Source organism: Phoca vitulina, unplaced genomic scaffold (genome assembly GCF_004348235.1).
Source record: "Phoca vitulina isolate PV1807 unplaced genomic scaffold, GSC_HSeal_1.0 scaffold19, whole genome shotgun sequence".
Taxonomy (NCBI): Eukaryota; Metazoa; Chordata; class Mammalia; order Carnivora; family Phocidae; genus Phoca; species Phoca vitulina.
The window spans coordinates 29482374-29505832 of record NW_022589722.1 but is presented as its reverse complement, the minus strand read 5'-3'; the positions used below and the strand labels follow the sequence as shown (position 1 = coordinate 29505832).

Here is a 23459-nt window from a genome sequence, read left to right as displayed (position 1 = left end):
GATCACCCGTCTTAGGAATGTGTATTTCTCCACGGACAGAGCCTCAGCCTGATGTATGTCCCATGGAGCAGCATTTTTCTTTGTGTTACAGTCTCCTGACCACTTCGCTTGTGTTTTGTTATGATGTTTTAATTCCTTTTTGGGCTTGCCTGTCTGGATTACATTTATTACTCTGTCTCAGGGCTCTTCATGTTCCCAGGAAAACTTCTGAGACAATGAGGTAGTTAGTCATTGTGCTCATCAGCGCTGAGGAACACATAAAGTCTCACCCAACACCTCTTCCGTTTCATAATACACTTTGGAGAAGCAGCATCTTCGAGAACGATTCCACAGTAGGTGTCCTCAGGGTCATGGCAAACAGCCTCTAGTGTTCTGTTCTCATTCTTTCTCCAGACGGCCAGACAGACTCCGTGTGGCTTCGCACAGTTGCTCAATGCAGGATTTCCAGTCATCGCCATGTTTACACGTTTGCGGGAATCTGAGGACACCATTGCCGTCGGTGACCATCATGTCATTGTTAATAGACTTCTGAATGTGCGGTGGGACCGTGCCAGTGATGTGCATCCACAGGACCATGTTCTGCGGCCCCCAACCCATGGTGGACCCCGCGGCTCGTCCTAGACCAAGCACCTAGCTCTGGCAGATGTGCAGGCCAGATGTGGCGCCAGGCTCTTGGCTCTCCAGGGAGGGGGGGCCTGGAGGCCTGCGGGGTATGGGGAAGCCCCCAGTGGCCGAGGGGAGCTTCGCAAGAGGCCGACCTCATCACCCCTATTCTTAAAAATAGGACGAGGTGAGAGCATTGCCCAAGTGCCAGTAGCAACACAATGTTCTGGAACTTTCCCCCCTTTCTGGGACCTCTGCCCCATTCCTTCAAGAAAAAGAGAACAGTGCTTAAAGTGGCCTTCGTGGCTCTGAAACCTCTTCCTCCCTTCTGTCTTCTTTTTGTTGGTGTTCCTGTCCCCATCTCGCAGCTAGGGCAGCTCTGGCCTCCTTGTCCTTCTTTTCCTTCTTACTCAACTAGGGAGTGACTGGAGGGGTCTCCTCACCTTCACTCTTACACTTCTCTTCCCTTTGGGGACATTTACTGCTTCTGCAACCACCTCTCTCTGCAGAATCTGTGGAATAGGAGATGTGGCCATAGGTCAGATTCTCTGACCGGCTTTCCGTGGAGGTACCATTGCACCCTCCGTGGATCCGATATGTGTCCAATCTGAAGTCTCCACTAAAATACTGGTGCTGGACAGGACTCACCACTTAACGGTGGCAGACGGACTCCCTCTAGGTCCCCACAAGCTGGACCAGAGGGAATTAACTGTTTGCTGTCTTTTTCCTTTCTATTTTGATATGCTCTCACATTTTCAAGGATGTTACATGCCTTGTGCAAAGAAAGAACTCTTGTGTCCCCTTTACTGGGAGTCTTGGATCAGTAACGCTTGTCACATATGCTTTCTCTGTATATAGATGCAGACGGAGAAGTAGACGCAGGTACAGGGAGTGAGAGGTATTTTTCTGAACCATTGGAAATTAGGTGCAGACACCATGCCTCTCTACCCCTAACTATCTCAGTGTATTCCCTAAGAACAGGACGTTTTCTTGTGGATCCACAGTATGATGTTTAAAATTGGTAAATGTAACATCAAAGCAGCACTATGATTTAATTCACAGTTCACATTAAATGTTGTCAATTGTCCCAATCATGTCCATCCTGGCTCTTTCTGCCTCCAGGCCAGGGTCAAATCCAGGAGCACGCATTGCACTCAGTTGTCTCATCTCTTTAGCTTTCTTTGGCAGGGGGCATTTCTTTATCTTTCATGATCTTTTTTTTAAATTGTATTTATTTATTTTAGAGAGAGACAGAGAGAGCATGTGTGGGGGTAGGGGCAGAGGGAGAGGGAGAAAACAGGCTCTCCACTGAGCAGGGAGCCCTACGTGGGGCTTGATCCCAGGACCCTGGGATCATGACCTGAGCTGAAGGCAGATGCTTAACCGACTGAGCCACCCAGGCGCCCCATCTTTCATGATCTTAACCTTTTTTTTTTTTTTTTTTTAAGAGTAGGGGCAGGTTATTTAGTGGAATGTCCCTTAATCTGCATGATACAAGCTGGCTTCTGTATCCTTTGGAAAAGTCCTCATCATTTTTCAAACACTTTCTTACTTTTTTGGCATAAGAAAATGTTCCAGGGTCAGTCTTCCAGAATTCTCCCAGAAGCACTATTCTGCCCTGATTCCTGCAGAGAAACCTCCACTCCCAGAGTCGTGAAACCTCATGCCCACCGGCCTGGTCCCTATGGACTCCTCCAGCCTGAAGCTTAGACACCCCCACCTCCAGTTCCTGCTCCCACACTTCTCTCTTGTTAAGGTGACAAGGAGGCCATGGAGTGCCAGCTCAACCCTTCCTGGCTGGGCTTTCTTGGGTTCCTGGCTTATGTCTCAGTTTTTTCATCTGCAAAATGGGGTTGGTAGTACTCTCTATCTCGCAGGGCTGTTGTGAAGATAAAATGAGACAGCACTTAACCCAGTGTCAGGTAGGAGGGAAATGCTTGCAAAGGAAGGTTGTCAGCCTTCGCGGGTCTGCCCATAAAGCCTCTCCTGACTTCCCAGCTCCCACCTCCAAGGAAAGAGGCCTCCAGGCACTCTGCTCCCTAGAGCAGAGTGAGATGAGTCCAGGAGGGTCTATTCCATGGGTCTGCCCCTTACTCAGTCTGGAAGTGGTACAGGGAGGTCCTGAGCCTGAGTGCAATTCTGGCTGACCCCCCCCCCCACAACCTGTTTTCCCCCTTGCCTCCCACCCCACATTGCACACCCTCAAATATATATATATATATTATATATATATATATATATATATATTTGTATGGTGTGATCTACCAATCCATGTCTCAGGCTGTTACTATATTATTTAAAAATACCTAGCAATGCGTTGGGAGTGTTTTTAAATGTTTGCATAAATGGCGCCAGGCAATAAACCTCATTCTTCTTCTGCTCATCACATGTGAGGCTCTCTGACCTTCCATGAACTGTCCCATTGTGGTTATTCATCCATTTCCTGGGGAGGTGGTAGTGGTGGGGAGAGTCACCTATGACCTCCCTCTTCCTCCTCCGCAACATCCTTGTGGACGCCTCAAAGAATTTGTTTGGGGTACTTAATTTCACCCTTTGCCTGCTTGACTTCCAGAACCACTGCCCCAGTTTTAAGGGTGTGGGCACGTTTTCTTGGAGGTCTTTCCTGGCCATACGGGTCCCTAAGCCTCTCCAGGGCTCAATGTCCCTAAATGAACATAGGCACAGCGGTCCTGACCCACACAGCGTTGTGAGGGTGACTGCAAAGAGCACTTAGCACAGTGCCTGTGCCTGCTGTCCCGGCTGTCATCCCACCCCCCAGGACTGGCCAGTCGATGGTGCGTCTGCCCCGGAGGAGCAGCGATCAGAGCAGAAACGGCTCTGTGGGTCCTCGCATCGAAGGGCCTCAGAGTATGCGGGCAAACTGCAGCCCAGAGAGAGTAAGGAGTTTGGGCAAAGTCACATGGCTCGTGGCAGCTGACTCTGGCTGTCCTTGGTACCTGAACCAGCACAGTTGCAGAATGAAGTTCGGCTTGACTCCAAAGGCCAGGTGTTGTGCCAGGTGTCTGCCACTTCCTGGCTAGCACTTGCCTTCAGGGCCCGTCCGTTCCCCCATCTGTAAAATGAGGGCGGGAATAATGCTTCTGCTACCAGCGATCAGGCGGAGAGCCGGTGCCACTCCCCCGGGGCCGGTCAACCCGCAGTCGCGGCCCGTGATCCACCCCCGCGCAGGCGTGCGCGGGCGACGCCAGGGTACACGCCCCCCCCCCCCCCCCGCGCCAGCGAGCTGGCACACCTGGGGGGCGGGGCGTCGCGGCCCCGGGACCTGATTGGCTGCGGCGGCGGGGGACGCAGCGTGGGGCGGGGCGGGGGCGCGTGGGGCGGGGCCGGGTTCCCGCCCGAGCCTTTCATCCGGGCCGCACTTCAGCTCCCTCCTCCAGCGCGGACTGCCCGGTCCGGCCCCGCCGCCATGCGCTGCTACGAGGACGAGGGCAGCTGGAGCCTGTCCTTCTCGGGCGCCGGCTTCCTGGGGCTCTACCATGTGGGCGTGACCCGCTGCCTCAGCGAGCGCGCCCCGCACCTCCTCCAGGGCGCCCGCCGCTTCTACGGCTCCTCGTCCGGGGCGCTCAACGCCGTCTGCCTCGTCGCGGGCAAGTCCGTCGGTGCGTGGGGGACCGCGCGGGCTGGGCGGGTCGTGGGGGGGGCGCGGGCTCCACGCCGGAGGGAGGGCGCGGAGAGGGGCGTGCCGGCGCTCTGCCCTGCGCCCTTTACATCCAGCATGATCCCATGGGAGCCTCATAAGAACCCTGAGGAGTATGGTTACTCTCGTTTCGCAGAGGACTGATCAGAGCTGGGGAGGCTGTTCCCAAGATCAGAGGGTGGACAGAACATTTGAACGTAGGGCTGGGGACAGATATTCTGAGCTGGAGAAGGGAAGACGGTCCATTCCCATGGTACCCGGGAGGGAGGTCAAGTCTTTTGGACGGATGTGGGCAGGCCCCCTGGGTGACTGAGGACCCCCTCCTCTCCCCATGCGCACAGATTTCTGCTGCTCCCATCTCCTGGGCATGGTCAAGCAGGTGGAGCAGCTGAGCCTGGGCATCTTCCACCCCGCCTTCGCACCCATTGAGCACATTAGGCAGCAGCTGCAGGACAGCCTGCCTTCCAACATTCATATCCTGGCCTCCCAGAAGCTGGGCATCTCGCTGACCCGATGGCCCGATGGCCACAACATCATAGTCACCAACTTCACAACCCGCGATGAAGTCATCCAGGTGAGCATGTGGTGGCAGGTGAGTGGGCTCCATCTCTACGGTGACTTCCAGGTGCTTCCCAGAGGCAGACACTCCTTTCAGGGAGGTGGGGGGGTGTCACTTGAGGCTTGGGTTTGTTTATAAATGAGAGAGTAGCAGTACAGAGGGGCCAGAAGGTGAGGACGGAGACTCCCATCTTGCTTTGGGAAGGCCCCTCGGCTGGACACAGAAGGGAATGGCTGGGGAGGGGGCAAAGTCCAGCTTCTGTACTCAGGGCCCCTGCTTTTCCAGAGAGGCGCCTGCCCACAGTGGATTAGGAAACAATCCAGTATTGTTATAAAACAGGAGGTCGTGACAGAGAGCCACACGGTCAGGGAGGGAGGCCAGTGACAGGCTCTGGGAGTGGTCAGGTGGACCAAGTAGGGATTAGGTTCCTGGGAGGGCTCAGGCAGGTAGGGAGACAGGGAGGGAGGCCCGGAGCTCTGCTCCCCGTTCTTATCAGGGTCTGTGCCTTCCACTCAGACTGGGGTCCGTGATGCAGAATCTGCTTCATCTTGCTGACCCCAGCACCCAGTGTGGGGACTATCTCTGGGTCTGTGATGATCGGGATTCTCAGTGTGTGCAGGAGAGGAGCCAGTCCCTTGGCACGAGCTGATGTCCGTGGGCTCTCGAGGAAGCCAGTTAGGGACCCTAAAGGTTATCCCAGCATCTTTGCCTCTATGGCACATAGCACAGGGCCTGGCACATAATAGGTGCTCAGTAAACATTAGCTGCTGTCACTGTTATCATTAATCTGTGGGAATGAGGCTCCCGCTTGCATCTCCAACTGGTTAGAGCCAGGATGAGTGCTGCATCTCCCAGAGAGGGTTGGAGGGATATTTCCAAGTAGACTGCAAGTCAAGGTTCTATGCTCCATGAGTTTGGTAAGCCCTAGGTCAGTGGTTCTCAACCAGGGGTGATTTTTCCCCCTAGGGACATTTGACAACATTGGAGGCATATTTGGTTGTCACAATTCTGTGTGTGTGTGTGTGCACAAAGTACTGACACCTAGTGGGTAGAGGCCAAGGATGCTGCTGTGTCCCACCATGTACAGGACAGCTGCCTGCCACACCATCCCTCACTTCCAAGACAGGACTCTTGAGCCCCAAATGTTAATATGTTAAGCATCTTTTTCATTGCTGGACTTGTCAGAGACTCTACGGGGAAGAGTGGACAGTGTTTTCCAAATGGATAAAGAAATCAGGGTTTCTTTTTTTTTTTTTAAGATTTTATTTATTTATTTTGTGAGAAAGAGCGTGCACGAGCGAGGCGGGGGAGGGGCAGAGGGAGAAGCAGACTCCCCGCTGAGCAGGGAGCCCGATGCGGGACTCGATCCCAGGACCCTGGGATCATGACCTGAGCTGAAGGCAGACACTTCACTGACTGAGTCACCCAGTCGTCCTGAAGTCAGGGTTTCTTGTTTGAGATGCATCTGGTTGGATCAGTGTCCAGGGAACACACTTTGGGAGACATACCTGGATTGTTGGTGAAGAATTCCTGCCTGCTGGGTGATGGATAAATGGTACTTGGTGCCTCTGTTTGCCCTTGGGAAGGGGGGGGACACAGCAGCAGTCTCGACTGAGCAAGGATCCATCAGCAGGAATTGGAGGGCAGGTGTCATGACAGGCCTGAATTCAAGTACCTTCTTAACCTTGAGAATTTGGCTGGGACATGACAACTTCTCTGGGCCTCGTTTCCCTCCCCTGAACACAAGACTAATGCCAACAAACTTCACAGGCAGCTCTGGGCTTAGACACCGGGCCCAGAACAGGTTCTGAACACCAGGAGCGCGAATAATGGTGTTTCCGCTGACTTGTTTTCCCAGGCTCTGGTCTGCACCCTATACTTTCCTTTCTACTGTGGGACAATTCCCCCCGAATTCAGAGGGGAGGTAAGTGCACTTTGGGGGTTTGATGACTGAGTCCCTGCCCCGTGCTCTGAGGGCCCAATGTACCTTCTGCTGAAAGGCGTGTGGGTGGAGGGAACTGTGCTCCCTGAGCTCCTACTGTGTGCCAGGGCCCTCCCTCTGCTCCTGGGGGGTGGTGCTCAGAGCATCCTGGGGTAGATGGTCCTAGGGGCTCAGGGGCAGCTAGAGGTCACCGGCTGCAGCCCACTTCCGGCTGGTGGCCCCATGGCAGTGTGGGGAGAGGATAGGGCATCCTGAGCAGGCAGCCCACCTGAATTGCAGCGCTATATCGACGGGGCTCTGAGCAACAACCTGCCCTTTGCGGACTCCTCCTCCACCATCACTGTGTCCCCTTTCCACGGGACAGTGGACATCTGCCCCCAGAGCACCTCGGCCAGCATGCATGAGCTGAATGCCTTCAATGCCAGTTTCCAGATCTCCAAGAAGAACTTTTTCCTGGGGTTCATCGCCCTCATACCCCCCAGCCCTGAGGTAGGTCTGGCCCCGGTGCCCACCTTGAAGGTGTTAGAGGCTTGGCCATGATCCAGGGTCCTGTGAGTCAGACTGTGTCCCCACACCCTCCCCCCACCTCAGGGTAGTTAGGACACATGTTCTGAGTCTTACAGCCACGTTCTTGAACCCACAACATGGGGCTCAAGTTGTGTCCTTACTATTCTTCCCCTGCCTGGATGAATGTTGAGTTAGGACTGGCCCCACATCAAGGCATGGTAGCACCAACCGCGCTGAGCTGGGGTGTGAGCCAGGCCTCTGCTGGTATTCCTCAGGGTCAGGCTCTGTGAGAAGGTGCTAGTACCCTCTGTTTCTCAAGGGAGGACACCAAGGCTCAGAGAGGTTAAGCAACTTGTTCAAAGTCACACAGCCTGGAAGCAGCAAAGCCAGACTTCAAATCCTCAGCTAGCCTAGACCCATGCTCTCAACCACTGCCCTAGACTGTGGCCAAATTTACCATCCCCATGGAGGCGAGGCATAAGGACAGACAAAAAGGGACCATAGACCTAGATTTCTTGTTTTATTCCCTTGGTATTTCTGGAAAATGGGTAATTTGACAACAAATAGTTTATCACCATAACCTGCTCCTCTACCCCAACCATGTCCTGGCCCTCCCCTATTCCTTCATTCATTCCATGGTTCTGTAGTGTTTTGTTTTTTTACTTTAAGTAAATTCTACGCCACACATGGGGCTCAAACTCATGACCCCAAGATCAAGAATCCCCTGCTCTACCAACTGAACCAGCTAGGCACCTCGGTTCTGTAGTGTTTTATAATTTATGAAACAAGATCATGTTCATTTACTCTGATCTTCCCTATACCTGTGTGGTAGATGGAAAATCTCAGCCCCATCTTAGAGACTAGGAAGCTGAGGCTCTCAAGGTGGAGTGGCCATCCTGAGGCCACACAGCAAGGGAAGGCAGAGCTGCCTTCTGGACCTGCAGGTGCCTTTCCCCCCCTAGGGGAGCTCTGACTGAGACAGGCGGGTGTGGGCCCCCAATTTCCTCTGCTATCTCAGGCTGGTTCTGGAAATAAACATCAAAGGGTGAAGGCAACCACCATGCATTGACCCACAGGAACCAGGCAGTGTCCCGGGTGTCCTGGGCCAGGCCTACTTATCCCACTTTCCAGAGGAGAGAACTGAGACCAGAGAGCGGAGTGTCTGGAGCAAGAGCGGCCACCAAGGAGTCTTAGGGGGGGAGCCCGTCCTGCCTGCAGTCCCGTGGCCCTCCCCACCCAGCACTGGGGTCCTTGAGCCCATCGAGGGGGTTCTTGGGGAGCGCGGGCTGGGCGGGGATTGCTTCCAGTGGAAGACAAGTCTCTGGACTGTGACCATAGCTCGAGGGGCAGGTCCAGGCCTTCCCCATCCTACTCTGACCTGTTTTGGCAGGTAGTAGCGGACAGCTGCAGACAAGGCTACCTGGATGCCCTCAGGTTCCTGGAGAGACGTGGTAGGTGGCAGCCCCCATAGTCGCTGGGCATCCAAGTAGATCCTGCTTTCCAGGTGTCTGTGCGTTTAGGGACCTCAGCTCACTCGTTCTCTCACTCAGCTTCTGCTCTATGCTTGGCCTCAGCTGGAGGCTGGAGACCTAGAGAGGATCACACACGCATCCTGCTCTTGGGCTGCTCTTAGACTGTTGTGGGGGGACCTCTCCCCATGGAGATGGAGGGGATGCTCAGAAGGGGGCACCTGACCCGGCCTGGAGGGTGGGCAAGGAGGGCTTCCTGGAGGCGGCAACAGATAAGCTGGGCTTTGAAGAGTTATGAAGACTATGGAAAGGTTGAAGACAGAAAGGAAGAGGGCATTCCAAGCAGAGGGAAGATGAGCGAGAGCAAAGGAACAGAGGCGAGCACCCTCGGGGCATGTGACTCAGTATGGCCTCAGGAGTGTGCGTGTGCATGTGTGTGTGCATGTGCGTGCGTGTGTGTGTGCGTGCATGTGTGCGTGTGTGTGTGTGTTCATCAGACAGTGGGTGGGCTACAGAGGTCTTCTCAGCTGGAGAGTCTGGATGTCATCCAATGCTCTTCACATGGTAGAGCTGAAATTGGAACCCAGGCCATCTGGCTCCAGACCCATGTTGTTTACCCCAAACATACAGCAGCAGGAAGAATTTGCTGAGCACTTAATACGTGCCCAGATCTGGGCTTGAGCTTTAGGTGTTTGTCTTGTTTAATTCTCAGAACAACCACATGAAGCAGATTTTCATTTTCTCCTTTCTCAAAGAGGGAAACTGAGGCACGGGGCAGTTAGATCACCTAGTGAACAGGTGTTGACATCAGGGTTTGAACCTTGGACTGCGTCTTCAGGGTCCGGGCTCCGACGAGCCACTAGAAAGTGCACAGGAGATGGGGAGCAGAGAAGGGTCAGGGGAGAGCAGGAAGAGGTCATTCAGGAGGAGCTGTGGCTACATCCTGCAGCAAGCAGGTCCCCAGAACTGGGTTTGGGGATCGAGGGGGATGGGTGGCATGGAGAGCCAGGGGCTGTCACCATCACCAGGGGGCTCTGGACGTGCTGACCCGTCATATCCCTCCTCTCCACTGACCCAGGACTTACCAAGGAACCAGTGCTTTGGATGCTGGTGTCGAGGGAGCCCCCAGCCCCAGCTGATGGGAGCCAGGATGCCGGTCATGACAGAGGCCAGAAGAGGAGCCTGTCTCTCAACTGGGCAGTGCCCAGTGTGCTGGTCAAGGATGTGCCTGACTTTGAGCAGCTCTCACCAGAGATGGAGGCCGGTACTGCCTTTTCTTTCATGCACTTGCTCACCTACCCCATGCCCTACACACAGGGGCCTGCGGGGGGGGGGGCGTGCAGAGACCCTGCCCTGCAGGTGCTCAGGGGCCGGAAGAGGATAGGACTCCTTTATTGAGCACCTACTGAGTGCCAAGTGTGGTCCTAGGGCCTTTCTACCTGTTGTGGCAATCACTCCGCACCACAACCGTGGGCCTACGTGTTTTCCTTACCCCATTTCACTGACGACGAAACCGAAGCTCGGAGAGGCAGTTGGGAGATTCAAACCCAAATCTGTGCCTCAGAAAGCCAGGTCTCTGCCCACGGCCCAGGGAAGGGCAGGAAGTACATAGGGACGTGAGAGAGGCACACACAGAAGGTTCTGGACTCTCCACGTGGACATGGACTCATTTCATCCTCCCACCAGTACTCTGAGGATGGCACTGAATTGTCCCCATTATATGGATGAGGAAACTATAGCACCGAGAGGTTAAGTGACTTGTCCAAAGTCACACAGCTAACAAATAGCCCAAGCAGGAGTTCCGCTCTGAGCCATTTGGTCTGCTCTCCTGCTTAGTGACCCCAAAGTCACAACTGCAGCAGCAGAAGGGTCTGGGCGTATGTCATGGTGACAGGGATGTGGGTTTGAACAGCATCTAAGTGAGACCAGAGAGGAGGAGTCAGCCAGGCAGAAGGTGCAGCATGTGCAAATGTCCTGGGTTTGATGGGGGCAGTGTTGTGGTTGAGGGGCAGGGTGGCAGAGGCTGGGAGGGTCAGGCAGGTGGCTTTGAAAGCGGCAGGAGAGGGATGGGGAGCCACTGGGGGGGCGGCTTACTAGGGGCAACCCCTCCTTTTCAGGGTTCACTACTGCTCTGAAGGGTAGGTCTGGTGTTTACCGCACCTAGCTGGGAGGGGACGGGCTGGGCAGGGGGAGGGGGGAAGCCTGGGAGGAGAGCTGATGGTGGTTGAGGTTAGAGCAAGGACAGTGTGGGTGGGCGAAGGGGACAGGGAGGGCGCCTCTTTCCGTGCCAGAGACCATACAGGGCCTGCAGAAATGGGCCTGGATCTGTGGCGAGCCCCTGAGGGCCAAGCTTGGAGCTCGGGAGCTGGGGCTGCGTCCCTGCGGCCACATGGCAGCACCAGAGAACCGTCTCCATGATGGGCCACCACCGCCAGCATGCCCCGGGACTGGGAGTTAGTTATCGGACCGGCCCTTACAGACCTCCCTTAATCCCGGCCCACCTGCCTGGGAGCCGGGTACTGCCAGGAGCCCCAATTTTCAGAGGAGGGAACGTAGGCTCAGGGAAGGGGAGGGACTCAGCCTGGGACCCATGGCAGGGGAACGAGGAGCGGGTCTTCGTGCTGTGTCGTCTGTGAACCCTCCGAGCGGCTGTCTCTCCACAGCACTAGCCAGAATCAAGGTTGGAGGCCGAGCCACGGTCTGAAGACGAGGATTTGGGCTCTGGCTCTGCCCTGCCAGGATGCCAGTCCTTGGTACCCTGGGCATTTCAGGGGAAGGGGGCTCGGGAAGGGGTTGTTGTCCTTCCTGCAGCTGCTGCTGTTAATAACCCTGACGTGTTGCTGTCATCAAGGGAGGTACGGGGGGGCGCACGTGGCCCGTCCGGGGGGGGGGGTGTGCAACGGACTTTGCAGAGCGGCGGGAGACGTGGAAAGAGCTCGGGGAGCCTGAGTCCTTGGGTCTGTCTTGGGGACCCTGCCATTTCCTGGCCTGGTCTTTAGGCAAGTCACTTACCTACTCTGAACCTCAGTCTCCTCATCTGTGAAAGGGGCACGCCCTTCCGGTTTGGGGACAATAAGGAGAGAGCACAAGCTGAGTGCCCAGACCTCCGCTGGCTCAAACTAGGGGCTTGATCAATGCTGTCTCTTTCTCTGCAGATAGGGGTGGGGGAGTGGGCATAGTTTGTGGACTGTGTGAGGTGGGAAGGGGTTCAGGCCACCTGCCCTAAGGGTAATGGTGAGGGGCTGGCTGGAGGGGTGGGTGGTCATGCCCCGGCTTCTCTCGTAGCACTGAAGAAGGCATGTGTGCGGGACCCTAGCACCTGGGCACGCTTCTGCCGGTCGGGCCTTGGGCGGGCACTGACCTACTTGTTGCTGCCCTACACACTACCCTTCGAGTACGTTTACTTCCGGAGCAGAAGGTGAGGCTCAGCCGGGGGTCCTGGGAAGGGCCTGGCTTGCCATCAGGGCTGTGGTGGAGACCAGTGCCCAGGGCAGGAGGGGCAGCCAGCCCGCTGGGTGGGCAGAGTCTGGCTGGCCTCCCCGGGCTGCTTGGTGCTGGTTGCACAACCCAGAGGAGTGTCGGGGGGTCTCTTCTGCGGGATGGGACTGGTGGGGAGATGATGTAGCAGCTGTGACCAAGGGATCGGAAACGGGCCTCCTGGCCAATGCTCTGGCCCCTCACCTGTCTCTAGGACCTTTGGCCCTTTGCTCTACCTGTTAGAGCCTCAGAGGAAATGTGCTGTTTCTGGAGAAATAACTCTGGGGGCTGGTCTGGTTCTGATTAGCTGTGTGGCCTGGGCTGGGTCTCTTGACCTCTCTGGGCCTCAGCTTCCTTTTCTATAAAACAAGGCCCTTCCGGGGCTGACTGGTTGTGGTTAAGCCCTCACTAACCATTCTAACTTTGCTGATTAATGAATCACTCGGCACTGTTTGTTCATTCATTCCACCAATAGTTATATTGAGGTCCTACCCAGGGGCCAAGCCTTGGCTGGGGATAGGGAGGCAGCCCTGACTCAGACCCAGGCCCTGGCCTTGTGGAACTCACAGCCCACAAACCATCACACACTCACCTGTGCAATCACACCTCTGCCTAGAGATACCCAGAGAGGTCTATACTGGCTGTGATTCCTAAAAGAGGTCTACACTGGCCGTGAACTGAGATAGCTCGCCCTAGGGGCTATCTGGTCAGGGAAGGCTGCCTAAAGAAGGTAACTTTTGAGCTATAATCTGAAGAATGGGTAGGAGTCCACCAGGCAAAGAGGAAGGGAAAAGCATTCCAGAGGGATGGAACGACATGTGCAAAGGTCCTGGGGCAGAAGGCAGAGGAAATAAGATGGTGAGGTGGTGTGGCAGTGGCTGGTGGGGGCTAGACAGGCAGGGCTCTATAGCCACATGAAGAGCGTGGTCTTTATCCCAACAATGGTGGGAAGGCAGCGAAGGGTTTCAGTAGAGAAGTGTCATAGGGAGAACTGTGTTTTTTAAAAATTTTTTATTACCAAAAAGGTCTATGACAGTGAGTCACAGGTCTCTCTGTTTTGCTCCACGCTGAGTTAATGACTGGATCAGCCCTGCTGCTGTAATTGCCAGTGGCCCAAAGCCAGGAGAGAGCTTTCTGCTAACTCAGATTCTCCTCACGCTGAGCTGTTAGATTGAAACTGCAGGTTGAAGTCAAAAAGGATAAGGGCAAAGTCTGGACTTTTCAGCTAAAAAAAAAAAAAGTCCATATATGAGCACTGATGGAGAAACCTGTTCAGACCATAGGAAAATTCAGACTTAGCTTTTTTTTTTTTTTTTTTTTGGTAACCTACATGCTCAACATGTAGGTTGTAATAATAGAGACAGACAATCCAGAACAAGGGAGGTGATGGTCTAGCTTATGTTTTTGCTGTGGCCTGTCTGCCTGGTTGAGGTCCTGGTTGAGAGGCTCTGCTGAAGGCAGCACACTGAGGGGAGGCCCTGCTGTGTCCAGTGAGTCTCAGATGGTGCCCAGCCAGGCCCTGTCTCTGCCGTAATTGGATGACCTGGTCCTCTGCTGACCCGACAGGACCCAGGTGTGGAGCCACAGGAGGGTTTTGAGCAAGAAAGGGCTATGATCAGATGTATATTTCAGGCATGTCACCGGCTGCTCAGGGGAGAGTGGATGGAGGGCTGTGGAGTAAGGAGGGCAGGTCTGGGGAAGGGAAGGAGGGACAGAGAGAGGGAGGAGGTTAGGAACTGCAGGCAAGCTGATGGTCCCCTTTTGGCTGGCGAGGAAGCTGAAGCTCGGAGAGGTTCCCTGACCTGCCCGGGTCACACAGCTGATGAGCAGGGGAGCTGGGCCCAGAGCCCTGCCCTTCCCTGCCGTGGGCTTCATGCTTGTGCCCCGCGGAGTTATAACCAGCTCTGCGGTGGGCGCTTCTCACCTCTATTCCACTTCCTTTAGGCCTGGTGCCTCAGGTCCTCCAGTGCAGGGACCCCTGGCTCTGCTCTGGGCCCATGGGGAAGGTGGGCTTGGCCGGGCCACATGCTCAGGCTTAGCTGAGTGAAGCGTTTGCCGCCCCTTCCTCCAGGTTGGTGGCATGGCTGCCTGATCTGCCAGCCGACTTGTGGTGGATGCGGGGCATGCTGCAGGGCCTGGCCCTCGAGATCTACTCCAGGTCAAAGGACCAGCTCCTCCGACTGGTCAGGTGAGGCGGGGGGACGGGCCTGGGGCAGAGCGGGTGTGGTTTCCCTGGGGGAGCAAGGCACCACTGTTTTTCTAGACCCTGGGCAGGCCGTCCACACCATCCGTGTCCTTCTCTCCAGCCTCCCCATGTAGTCTCTGGCATAGCTTTGGTCACTGCTGTGGGCCAGACCCGTGCTGGGCCTGGATGCCGGAGCTGGCCTCTCACACAGGTCAGTCTGCAGGACCGGCTCCCAGAGGACGAGTGCATCTCCCTGCTCGGCCAGATCCCCATCAGCCCTTCCAACAGCCTTCCAGAGGTCCCTCCCTGTGCTCTGTGGGGTCTGGGTTGGGGCTGCCTATCTCTCCTCCACCTGGCTAGAGACCCTGGCGTCCTTCCAAGCCACTTGATGGCCATCCCTGGAACCTTCCTGCCCCTCTCCGCGTGGCCAGAGTAAGGGTCTCAGGGCTTTCCTCCTGGCAGTATCCGGGAGAAGAGTGACCCAGGGCTCACCGAATGCGAGGGCTGCCCCCACAGGGCTTCACCCTGCCCTTTGCCCATCCCCGGGCTCTAAAACCTTGCACTCACTGGCTTCTCCTTCCTCCGCAGCCTGCCCATTACCAGCCCCCTCCGGCCTGGGGCAGCTCTTCTTGTGGACCTGGCCAAGGAGCCCAGACCTCCCCATCAGGCCTGAGGGGCACAAAGCAGGGCCAGCCCAGTGACTGGCCTCTCCTGGTCCTTGTCTTAGCCCTCATCCTGTGCCGAGATCTGCCCTCAGTCCTCGAGTCCTGACTAGTCTTCCGGAGCTCAGAGCCCAGTGTGGAGCTGTCTGCTGAGCAGCCTTCCTTTTCCCTCAGACTCTTATCCCTGACTGTGTGGGCGTGTGGCCCCCAGGAGCCAGAAGAGGCCCCACCAGCCCCTCTGGAGCCCCTATTCCTTGGAGCCAGCTCCTGGGGGCCTGAGGACTTCTTTTTGGGAGAGGCCCAGCCTGTTGGTGTGTCCCTTGGTTGCTGTGTCCAGGTCACCCTGTCATCAGAGGGAAAAAGGAAGGTAGGAGCTGAGACACACATCTTGGTTCTTGAATTTCCATGTAGGGGGACTCGGGGGCAGCATCTGCTGAGAAGCAGGGTTCCAGTGCTTTTGCTGAGATGTTTGCAGAGCACTTTACAGAAGATAGAGAAAGTGTCAGTGATTGGAAGGCAAATGGAAATGATGGGTTGGGGTGTGCCTCCCCTCAGATCCTTTCTCTGACTTCCTTTGTCCGGCACTCACCCCAGGGTGACCCCCATGGTCTGCCTCATTCCTGCAACCTTGATCTCTGACTTCCTACTGGGTACATCCAGCGGGAGCCCCCAGCAGGAGATGCGAGGGTGGGAGGAGAGAGGGGGATCAAAATCTTCTCAGAATCCCACCCACATGTGTCCCATCGGAGTGTCCAAGGGCCCCTGGCTGCCAGCACCATTATTCCTTACTAGTACCTGCACACAGCCCACTCCCAGGCCCCTTTCTTTCTCAGGCAGAGAGGAGACTGGGACACCAGCCCTCCTCTACCCTCTCCTGGGAGCGGATCCCTTTCCTGTCTTCAGAGCAGAACCCACACTGTGTCTTGGCCAGGCCCTTAGGAGGCACTCAGCCCAAGCAGGGATGGGGAGGGTGGGGAAATGGAGGCATGCACAAGAGAAAAAGGGAGCAAAGGAATAAATCCGAACAAAAGAGATAATGAGTCATTCATTAGTTCGTTCGTTCGTCCATTCATTCATTCATTTGATTTTTGCTTAGTGCATTATAGGCTCTGGGGTCACAACAGTGAACAAGGCTTACATTCTGGTGTGGGTTGGGGCGGGGAGCAGATGCTAAACAGCCAACTGGAAACTGAAAATAAGATCATCTGAGGAGCAGCAGTGCTGTGAGGAGAGCAAAAGAGGGTGGACACGATGGCGGTCGGGTGGGGTGGGAGCGACCCTGGATCAGTGGTCCAGGAAGGCCCCTCCTAGAAGATGATGTCAGGGGTTAGGCCTCAGGTGAGAGGCAAAGAGCTGGGGGAAGAGTTTTGCAAGCAGAGGAAACAGCAGGTGCAAAGGCCCTGAGATAGGAATGCAGTCGATGTGTTTAAGAAACAGAAGGTAGCCAGTGTGGCCGGAGCCTTGTGAGCAATGGGGCAGGCGGAGGGCAGGCAGAGGCTGGGTCACAGAGGCCACTGTCACGGTGATCAGGACGTTGGATTTGGGCAGTCATTGGAGGGTTGGGAGCAGGGAAGCAAAAAGGTGAGTGCAGAGTGGGTGAATGGAGCATAGGAGGGCTGGGGTGGGGGTGGGAGGTTGAAAGGGAGAGAAGAGGCAGAGAGAGGGAGGACTTGCAGGAGGGTCCACCTCCCTGCTCATCTCTAGGATCTAGGATCCACTGGGGCTGAGCTCACTTCTGTCCCCTCTTGCTGTCATGAAGGGGGCTGTTCTACCTTGAGTCAGGTGATGTCCAAACCCCAAGGATTCTCTCCATCCAGAGCTGGGACGCCCTGTCCCTGTTCCCAGGTGCTGGGTTTGGGATTTCCTCTGCCTATGGAAAGGGGAGGACTGGTCACCTGGGTCTCCAGGTTGAGGATCTAGATGCTCAGGAGGCCTCTGAGAGTATTCTTTTTCCCCTGTCCTTTGTGCCCTATCTAGGACATGGACCTCTATTCCAGGGGCAAACAGACCTCCCTTTATCACCTCCCCTCTCATTGGTTCTTTGGGACTTGCCCTAGGGCCATCTTTGCCCCCTTTGCTTTATTTTGTGTCTTAGATGGAGAAAGATACTTGGCCACTCCCACCTTCCTCTTCATCATTCTTCTTCTCTGAAGCAGCATGTCACTAAATGTTTCTAGCTTACTTGGTTGAATATCTCAATTGCTGATAACACTCTGCTCTGAACACTTCTTTTTGGTCTTTATTATCTGTGGCTCATGCATCAGGGTCACCTCTTCACAACTTGTGGGTTGCAGAGATTATTCGCAAACATCGCTCACAGTGCTTTACAGTTTATAAGTACTTCCCTGCTTTCTCTTCTATTGAACTCTTAGACATTTTCTCACATGGCTTTAAAATCTGACTGCCTGTGGCTTTCTCCATTGATCCCAGCTCTGTGCTTCTGGGTCCATGCACCTGCTTGCCTGGGGACAGCCTGGCAGGGATAGAAAGGTCAGGTGAGCTGGCACCTCTGAGGCTGCTCTTCTCCACAGTGAATAGCTTGTGCCTTACAACCATTCATCAGGGACATCCCCAACCCAGACTTGCTGCTCAGTAAAGTACAACCCCTTAACCCTAATTTGTTCAAATCCCTCTAGGAGTATGGAGTCCAGCGCTGCCCCTGATATGATGTGACCAGTACTGGACCTAAATTGCCTTTCACCTCCCACCTGCTGGTCACCACTTCTATGAATGTAGCCTCAGAATGAATGGGCTTAGCCTGGGCAACCCCTGTGGATTTCACTGAGCCACCACCCACCAACAGTGCTGTGTTCTTCCTTAAGCCTGGAGGTGGCTCAGCTGACAAAGCAGCCAGCCCAGGAACTAATCCAGGTCAGAGTTCCTGGCTTGTCAACCTACATAGCCACCCAGCACAGAGCCCTGAGGCATTACAGAGGAAAGAAGGGATCTAGGGCTCTGAATTGAGGTCGCCCTGCGTCGAAGTCCCATCCCTGCAACTGAGCATTAATGTAACCCAGGGAAATTCCCTCACCTCTCAGAGCCTCAGGATTCCCCTGCATAAAATGGAGATAACAGCACATACCTCATGAAATATTTACTTGAGAAAAGTAAATGCTCCTTGTAGACTACATCATATGGTAGGAAAGAGGGAGCAAGAAGATGCACTAACTTCATATCTGCTCTGTGTTAGGCACCGGACTAGAGGGACTACTGGGCCTCCTCTGAGCCTTACACCACTCCTGGGTGAGGGATAGTCCAGAGAAAGCTCAGGGGAGCTGTGATGGGGCCCAGAGCTGTGTGATATCAAGGCCCTTTCTAGACCCATGCCATGGTCTCCCATCAGCAGAGCTTAAGTCATGGGTCCACCACCCTCCTCTTTCTCTCAATGTTCCAGCCAAGCACCTTTCTGGGCCTTGGAGCCCTGGCACAATCCACCTCCCAGGCTGACTGCAAACCCCTGCCCCAGCCTGGTTTTCTGAGTGCCAACTGTCTGCAGGGTGTGTCCTGGTGCCTGAGGCAGATCCCTGCCCCAAGGAGCTCACATGCCTCTGTTTCCATTTCTGTGGAAATAATAGGGAATCTAACCCTTACATGTACACTCACTTTACACTTTACAAAACCCATCATTTCAATTCTCACAGCAACCCTGGGAGTTTGGTAATATACTCTGCATTTTATGGTTGAGGAAACAAAGGTGCAGAAGGGTTATGTTCATTGGTAAGTGGTAGGGCTGGAAATGCCCAAGTCTGTCCTCCAGGAAGCAGAGAGATCCCTAGACCATTACAGCTTCATTGTGCACCAGCTCTACGATGCCAGGCAAGTTCTGTCCTTGATCAATTCCTCATTTCCTATCTTTAAAATCAGGGGTTGGACCAGCTGGTTTCTAAGGGGCCTCCAGCTCTTCTCTGGGCCCATTACATAGACAATTAATATCACTGTATTAGAGATGATTCCAGGAAGGGATTACCCACAATGGAATGGGTTTCTGAACTAGGTCTTGGTGGAAGCCTAGAATTTGGTTTGGCAGAAAGTTATTCCAGGAGGGGATACTGTAGGTGCAAAGGCAGGTTGGAGGTGGCCTATGGTAAGTTAAACCTACAAGGAATCTGAGCTTCAGAGAGGTGAAGTGCCTTGTCCCAGGTCCCACAGCCAGTCAGTGGTGGGGTTAGCATTCACACCCAGGTCAGGCTGTGGTTCCATTCTGTCTGAACGCTAGAATGCTGGGTGGAAATACTGAGGAGTCTTCTGCAGGGATTCTGATGTAACTGATCTTGATCTAGCCATCTGTCTGGGCAGGAGTGTGGTTGGAGCATGTAGTTCCTGGGCACTGGTGTCCTCAGGGGCCACTATGTGAGTGTGACTACCTGCCTGAGCCAGCAGTCTGTGCCTCAGTCTCGCTTAATGTCATCTGTGCCAAGCAGGCTGGTATGTGCTAAACTGAGGCTGGGATCACGTGATGCTAGTGGGGTGACCTCTGCCCCAGCACTAAATTCTGGCTACACTGGGAATCCCCAGGAAGATACCTCAACCCCTCTGAACTTTGAATCCCACCCTTAGATCCAGTCTTGTAAACTAACCAAGTATTTAGTGATGTTAAGGAACATTCATTACTTTTTAGCTGTGTTAATATATTGGGAACGTGTGTTTCGAAGAGTTTTTATCTTTTAGAGATCTGTAGTGAAATATTTATGAACGAAATAATACGTGAGATTTGCTTCAAAATAATCTGGGTGGGGACGGGTGACTGAGAGTTGATGAAACGTGGATTGCTAACAGTTGACACTGAGTGATGAGTTCACAGAAGTTCACTTAACCCTTTTCTCTAGTTTTGTATATGTTTGACATTTCCATAATAAACAAGTACTTAACCTTAAAAACTGGATAGCACATGCAAATGGAAAACATGCATCAAAACAGAACATAAAACAAGCAAAATCAGGGCCATGGAGAGTCGTGGCTATCCTAATCCCAGAACTCAGATCCCAGATCCCAGATCGGGAGGGCTGCAGGATCTGGTGAACTGTGCGCATTCAGCACCTCGGACAGCAACCTCTTCCCTCTGCCTCAGCAGCCTTAGGGCTCTGGGGCAGAGAACTTCTGCATCCACCTTTGTTGGGAGGGGTCTGTTCAGGACAGAAGGCTATCCAGCCTCTTCCACACTTCTAGAGATGGGGCCTTCACTCCCCATGGGGTAGACCAGGCCTTGGTGGACAGTTTGGGCTCCCAAGAAATTTCTGTTTTCTGCTCCTTAAGAATACTTTTGTCAAAAATCAATCGATCATCTGTGTGTGTGTCTATTTCTGGGCTTTCTATCCTGTTCCATTTATCTATATGTCTGTCCTTATGCCAACCCCATCCTGTTTTGATTTATAGCCTTAAGATAAATAGCTTTGTAATAAGTCCTGAAATCAGGTGGTATGAGCCTTCCAACCTCGCTATTCATTTCCAAAATTGTTTTGAGTATTCTTGGTTCTTTGTTTTCCCATATAGACTTTAGAACAAGAGAGCCCATTGGAATTTTGCCTGGGACTGTACTCTATAGATGAATCTGAGGAGAATGGGCATCTTAACAATGTCAAGACTCCCAATCCATGAACAGGGTATATGTCTCCATTTCTTTAGGTTCTCTTTAATTTCTCTCATCAGTGTTTTGTAGCTTCTGTTATACAAATTTTGCACATATTTTCTTAGCTGTATTCCTAAGTCATTTAATATTTTCTGATGTTATTGCAAATGATATTTTTAACATTTCAATTTCTAATTGTTTGTTGATGGTATGTAGAAATGGAATTGATTTTTGCTTTTTGACCTTGTATCCTGTGATCTCAATAAACTCATTAATTCTAATAGCTTTTTAGGTAGAATCCTCAGGGTTATCTATTTTAAAGGTTTTTCTTCAGAGTTTTATTCTTAAAAAACCTGAACCTATAGAAAAGTTTCAAGTAATACAACTGAAGTAGGTAGAATAACACACTCCTCTCCCCACTGTGTCTGCACCCTAATCCCCAGAACCTATGAATATGTTATGCTACATGTTAAAGGGAATTAAGGTTGCAGATGGAATTACAGTTGCTGGTTGGCTGACCTTAATATAGATTATCCTGGATTGTTGGGTAGGTCCAGTGTAGTTACACAAGTCCTTAAAAGTGGAAGAAGGATGAAAAAGAAGAGTCGATGTCAGGGTACTATAATGTGAGCAAGACTAGACCTACCATTGCTGGCTTTGAAGATGGAGAAAGGGACCACAAGCCAAGGAGTGCGGTGGCCTCTAGAGGCTAGAAAAGGCAAGACAATGAATCCATCCCCAGAGTCTCCAGAAAGAAGCGCAGCTTTGGGGACTCCTTGATTTTAGCATATGACACCCTTATTAGATGTCTGGCCTACAGAACTATAAGATAATAAACTTTCGTCTTAAGTCACTGAGTTTGTAGTAACCCTTTACAGCAGTAATAGAAAACTAACAAAATAATGAACATATACCATCACCAACATACACATACACACATATGTGCACGTGCACTTTTTTATTCCTATGTAGTAAGTATCTTCATTGTATGAGTATATCACAATTTATCCAGTCTATCATTGATGGAAATTTGAGCTGTTTCCTATTTTTTTTTTTTTAAAGATTTTGTCAGAGAGAGAGAGAGAACAAGCAGGGGGAGCGGTTGGCAGAGGGAGAAGCAGGCTCCCCACTGTGCAGGGAGACCGATGTGGGGCTCGATCCCAGGACCCTGGGATCATGACCTGAGCCAAAGGCAGACACTTTAAAACTGAGCCACCCAGGCGTCCGGAGCTGTTTCCTATTTTTGTCTAATATGTACAAAGTTTTCCTAATTTGGCCTTTCAGCTAGCCCCTGTGTCCTTTTGACTTACTCATCATTTTTTAACACTTTATTTTTTGCCCAACAAGATGCTTTAGACTCATTTTGTTTCTGTTTGTTTGTTTGTTTGTTTTGCCCAGCCCTGGAATTGTCCTTCCCCCCCCCCACCCCCAAGAGAGTCTGGTTCCTTTTGGTGGGGAAGTATTTAAGAACCAAGATCTGGAGACTGGGTGTGTCTAGTTATTACTGGAATACCAGTACCTAAAGACCTTTTCAGCAAAGATAAATAGGTATTTTAAAAAATAGTAAGTTCATGTCAATACCTCAGATTCCAATTCAAAACCATCTCCCTTGACTTCTCCCGTAGTGAGAGCCCTCATCTGAAACATCAGGACATTCATTCTTTCATTTGCTCATTTCCTCCAGCCTTTGGCGATCTGTCTGTGTCATTACCTAATCGTTAATACCTCGGGTGCTTGGATTGTCCTCTTTCATTTTGGTAAAGACACCCACAAGCCTCCAGAGCCAAGGTTAATTGCTCTTTCCTCCCTCTGTCCACCGTGTACACATGGCCCATGCCTCCCAGCTCATGTGTGTGTGTCTCTATGCAAGTACCTCATTCCAGAGCAAGAGAGAGAGGGAGTAGGTCCTGCCCACCTGCTTTACTCAGTATTCTTGGTGGTGTAGCTGTCTCTGTCCATCCTTCCAGCTAGAGAACCTAGGTGTAGAGATTATCATTCCTTTTCCACAGTCGAGGACAGCTAGACTCAGAGAATTAGACCTGGACCCCACTGTTTTCATCTTTGTGTTCCCCCAGCCCCAGGCATGTGGTAGGTGCTTAGTACACGTTTCTTGAGTGAATGACTGGATGAGGGGTTATACTAAAACCTCTTTAGAACTCAGTTTTTCTCAAATTGTAGTATGACAAAGAAGTACCTTATTAAATGCAGATTTGGGGGCGCTATCCCAAGAGAATCTATCTCTTGAGGTCTGGGGTTGGCCCTGGAATCTGCAATTAACACTCCCCCCTTCCGCCCGCAGGACATTATGAAGCATATCATTCATAGCGCCATCACCACCTGAGATTATCTTGGTTATTCACAAATGTAAGCTCCAAGAGAGCCGGGCTTTTGCCTGATGTATCTCGCGAACCTGGGCCAGGGCCTGGTACAGATCAGATGGTCGCTAAATATTTGTTAGATGAATCTTTAAGGTCACTTCTCGAGGGAGCGTTTGTGCGTCTGTGTTGAGCGCTTGCTGAATGACGGAAACAGAGGGCTGATGAATGAACGCGCGATGGCCGGGCATGCGGACTGCGGGCGGCAAGGAGGAGGTGGGCAGGGGTCAGGTCCATCGCGGGGTGGGTAACGGCGGCTCCGTGCGGCTCAGGCCCGACCCGGAGGCCCTGCGACGTCACGTCTGCGGAGGGCAGCCGGCGCGCGGCGGGCGGGGCCATGACGTCATACCGCGGAGCGCAGCCGGGGCGGGGCGGGGCCGGGCGCGGGCCGGGCGGCGCCGTGACGTCACGCCTGCGGAGCGCCGCGCGGCGGCTGGGGCGGCGGGCTCGGGCGCG

At 53.2% G+C, this 23459-nt stretch overlaps 1 protein-coding gene across 2 annotated transcripts; it reads left to right on the top strand.

Annotated features, from left to right (window-relative positions):
- The first annotated feature begins 3951 nt into the window (after nt 1–3951).
- PNPLA5 (patatin like phospholipase domain containing 5) lies at nt 3952–16154 on the top strand. 2 transcript variants are annotated; one of them, XM_032416526.1, is made up of 9 exons: nt 3952–4223; nt 4603–4835; nt 6679–6744; nt 7042–7251; nt 8660–8720; nt 9817–10002; nt 12024–12156; nt 14287–14403; nt 14989–16154. In XM_032416526.1, the coding sequence occupies exons 1-9, from the start codon at nt 4031–4033 to the stop codon at nt 15071–15073; spliced, it is 1284 nt and encodes a 427-aa protein (XP_032272417.1). In that variant the 5' UTR covers nt 3952–4030; the 3' UTR covers nt 15074–16154. The 2 variants fall into 2 exon arrangements, with proteins under 2 accessions (XP_032272417.1, XP_032272416.1); XM_032416525.1 differs by lacking the exon at nt 7042–7251.
- Nucleotides 16155–23459: the final 7305 nt, after the last annotated feature.

Excerpts from the sequence above, each read along its gene's own strand:
- PNPLA5 (XM_032416526.1), top strand. The coding sequence starts at position 4,031 with ATGCGCTGCTACGAGGACGAGGGCAGCTGGAGCCTGTCCTTCTCGGGC. Across the intron at positions 6,745-7,041 it reads CCCCCGAATTCAGAGGGGAG|CGCTATATCGACGGGGCTCT; the intron begins GTAAGTGCACTT and ends CCTGAATTGCAG. Across the intron at positions 10,003-12,023 it reads CTCACCAGAGATGGAGGCCG|CACTGAAGAAGGCATGTGTG; the intron begins GTACTGCCTTTT and ends CTTCTCTCGTAG.